Source organism: Arachis ipaensis, chromosome B03, assembly GCF_000816755.2.
Source record: "Arachis ipaensis cultivar K30076 chromosome B03, Araip1.1, whole genome shotgun sequence".
In the NCBI taxonomy this organism is placed as follows: Eukaryota; Viridiplantae; Streptophyta; class Magnoliopsida; order Fabales; family Fabaceae; genus Arachis; species Arachis ipaensis.
In genome coordinates this window covers 98,510,930-98,514,705 of record NC_029787.2, presented here as the reverse complement: position 1 = coordinate 98,514,705, position 3,776 = coordinate 98,510,930, and the positions used below count along the sequence as shown (strand labels likewise).

At 39.8% G+C, this 3,776-nt stretch overlaps 1 protein-coding gene across 1 annotated transcript; it reads right to left on the bottom strand.

Moving 5' to 3' along the window:
- LOC107634563 (probable membrane-associated kinase regulator 2) lies at window positions 1,599–3,128 on the bottom strand. The gene is made up of 2 exons (XM_016338003.2): window positions 2,115–3,128; window positions 1,599–2,034 (listed from the first exon to the last, which is right to left on the bottom strand). Exons 1-2 carry the CDS (start codon window positions 3,004–3,006, stop codon window positions 1,979–1,981), a joined length of 948 nt encoding a protein of 315 aa, XP_016193489.1. The 5' UTR covers window positions 3,007–3,128; the 3' UTR covers window positions 1,599–1,978.

Sequence of the window (3,776 nt, the reverse complement as noted above, 5' to 3'; positions counted from 1 at the left end):
TGCTTGTATTTCTTGCATAGGTGATGTATGTTTGGGTGTGCTCTGACATTCCTATGCTAAATGGTTTCTATGTGTGTGTATGTATTTTGTGAAACCATGTTGATTGAAGTCTATTTTTGTGGGATGTTTGTATGGACAGAGACGGCGAAGCTGCACGGTCCCTGAGTGAAAAGAACCAGACGTTCTACAATGCTCTCCTTAGAGAGAAGAAGCTCTCCTTTGTTGAGAGAAAAATCACGTCCCAGCAATGATAAGTGACTATTTTTGGAGTTATCTTAATCTCATCCCCATTGTTGTGAATTCCCGCCCAACCCCGGGGGGCCCTTTCCTAAATCCAAAACTGAGGTCACAACTTACAAGTTAGTGAAGTTACACGTCATGGGAGAAAAAAGCCATAAAAGAAAAAACACTATCGGGTTGTCTTAGCAGAAGCAAACAATAATGGAACTTAAACCCAACAAAAATATCTCTACTTTGGGCCACGCTAGGAGCAATGAAACTAGAAAAGTATGGAGTGGGGATGGACTATATTAAAGGTGATGCACCACCTTTGTTCATACTTTGTACGCGTTGTTTTTATCAATCTAAATATCTAAGCTAGTTCTACACCAAAAAAAGGGGAAAAAATGTAATCTCGTTGGAGATGTCAGATGTGTAGAATTTACGATTGCACCTACTCTTGGATAATACAATAGTTTGGGTGTATTGGATCCTTTTTCAACCTCATGGAATTTGAATGTGCGAGTTATTTGGGACAATAATCTTCTGAATTTTGAGGCATAAGGCCTCAGTTATTGTACAACCAAAAACAATAATAAAAATAAAAGAGAGACTTTAAGAGTAGCTTTTAAGTTCAAAGATTAGAAATTTGACGTACTTATTTCTATTATTTTCAGATTATCAATTGTATTATTTTTCAAGTGCGTATAGTTTGATATATGTATTTAATTGGTGTTATAATTCTAACTTAATGAGAATCTTGAGTAAAAAAAGAAACAAAAAGAAAAGAGCATTTAGTGGGGGGCAAAAGTGCGGCACAAAAGGATCAATTGAATCTCCTACATCACACACAAAAATGAGGTACCATCAGCAACATTAAATTAAATTAAATCGCCAATTCCAACACTTGGTAACCTTCTGAGACATTGGAGCCGAGAGAACAGAACACCGTACCCACACACAACCACTGAATCACTTGTTTTATTGTGTGTTTTTGTTTGTGTTTGTTTTCTTCCTTAATTTTTGTTTAGTCTATAACTTTTGCTCTCTTCGGTCTTAATCACTCAAAAAGAATATCTTACTTTTCACTGCTCATGCATGCACCTATCTATCTTCCCCCCCTTCTCTGACCGCATTTTCCGTGGCCTCAAGTAACTATGACACTACAAATTATAAAAACAAACTTCATCAACTCTATAGTCTATAACTTATTATAGTACTGATACATTGATAGTAGTATATATATTTATCAGTTATTCTTTTAATCAAGAAGTAGCAGCACTGGAGCATGTTACGTTCTCGAGGCAAACATTGTAAAAGCAAAAAGAAAGACGATTATTTAGACAAAAGCAAATTGGTAAATAACTAATGAAAGTTACTGACAAGTAGAAGAATAAAGTTATCAATTTCTACACAAGGATGAGGATTCAAAAGATGTGACTCTTGTTTCACCTTTTAGCGAGAAAGAAGAGCCTTTACATTATAGTACTACATAAGATACAAAGGGTACAATGAGAAAATTAAAGAGGCAAAGAGCTAAATGGTGCGGAATGAGCTTGCATTGATCTTTACATAGCCATTGTCACATGCCACCACTAGGACTCCACTGGCACTGCGGACTTATCTATCTTCCAAATTTTCCCCTTCTAAACTTAAATAAATAAAATAAAATATGACTTTTTACATAATGCAGACGTCGCATTAGAAAACATAACTGAAACTGATTATCATCACGTCCTTGAGAATTGTGCATCATGTCTCAAGTGTCATGCAATGGATTGCTCACAGAACGTGGTAGCTGAGAAGACTCGCATTCTGTTTGAGGAAATGAAATCAAAATAAATTACATAGATGAAATAAAAAGAAATAGAAGAAAGGGAGGAAATGATTGTGACCTCTGGAGGCATTGAAGGACCTCTTGCAGTGCAAAATGGCGCTCTGTATCCCATCGTGTTGCTGCAGCAGCGAATCATCACGCCGCCTTGACGACACCAACACCGCAGCAGAGGCGGACCGGCTCTTCCCCAAAAGCTTGCTTCCCTCGGATTCATCGGAGCCACCGTCTTCCCCTTGGTTCTGCGGCGGCGGCGAGGCATTCACGTTGAGCTTGTCATCAGCGCACCTATTCCTGGAGATCTTAATGTAGAGAGGCTTCACCATTCTCAAATACTTGTGCATTAAACGCTTCTCTTCCGAAGAAGAAGAACAAGACGAAGGAGGAGGAGGAGAAGATAATGAGTGTGATTCGTGTTTGTTGTTGGAAGAAGCTCTTGGTTTAGAGGTGTTGTCTCTGGTGAAAAAGGACAGGATGGGGACTTCTTCAACCTTGAACTTGACCGTACAGAGCTTGCCCTGTTGTGTGGGATTGGGCTTGGGCTTCTTGAGGCCCAACATGAAGACGCGGAACTTGGTGGCGGATTTGAGGAAGGAAGCAGTGAAGGGAGGAGGAGGAAGAGGGGGGTTGGGATTGGAGTCGGAGTCGGAGTTGGAGTTAAGAAAGGAAGAAGAAGGGTCCAAGTGGAGCTCCATGTTGTGGTGGTTATTAGTTGAAGGGGAGAGCGTGAAGCTGATGTGGCCATCATCATCAGAGTCTGATGAGTGGACTTGTGGAGAATGGTGAGAATGATCTTGAGACTCGTTGGGTAGCGTAAACTCTAGGTCTATGAAAGGCCCCTCCTCCTCGTCGGTGGTTTCAGGGGCAGCAGGAGGAGGAGGTGGAGGTGGTGGTACTCGTCCTTCTGCTCCTCCACCACCTCGCCAGTATTTGAGGAAGGTGAAAACTTCCATGGTCGGTAGAGCCAGTGCACAATGTGTTTTTTTTTTAATGTAATACGATTGAAGAGTGGGAGAGAGGAACAGAGGATGCCTTTGTAATTTTGTATTTATTTGCTCATTGCAGTTGCAGGTTGATCATGTGACACCACCTTAAATATATCCATTCATTTAACAATTTTTAATTAATTATTATTTTAATATAAAGATATTTTCATGATCATATAATAATGTATTTGAGGAGAACAGTATGTATACCCTTGGAGAGTATCTAGCGTTTGAAGAGAATAAGTGAACAGTCCATATTTGTTTATTAATGATTTGTCTACGTAAATTGCTGAGACAAAGTGCCCCCAGAGAGAATGGGGACCCTGAAAGGGATGCAGCAGGTCTGAAGTCATGCAGAGAACGTGGAGCCCCTTTGAATTACAGATCTTGGAGTTGGTTTAAATTTAAAAGCTCTACCATTTATGAAGCCATCAGCAACTATCTGTCATGCTCATGCGCGGAGCCCCATCCCTCTTTTAATCTCACAATCACAGGTCACCTTATTGGTACGAAATTGACAATCCATTTTCCTTAGTTTCTGTATCAGTCAATTAACCTATACAAAAAACAATTTAGGTGCCGTTTCAATGTTTGGTAGACAGTAGACACATCAAGGTTTGATGTATATATAAAACTTTTGAATGTTGGTTGCTCAGTTGCACGTCCATGACACACCGATAGATAAAAGGGATGAAGATCCTCTGAAGTCACAAGGTAATAAAATGAGAAAATAATCG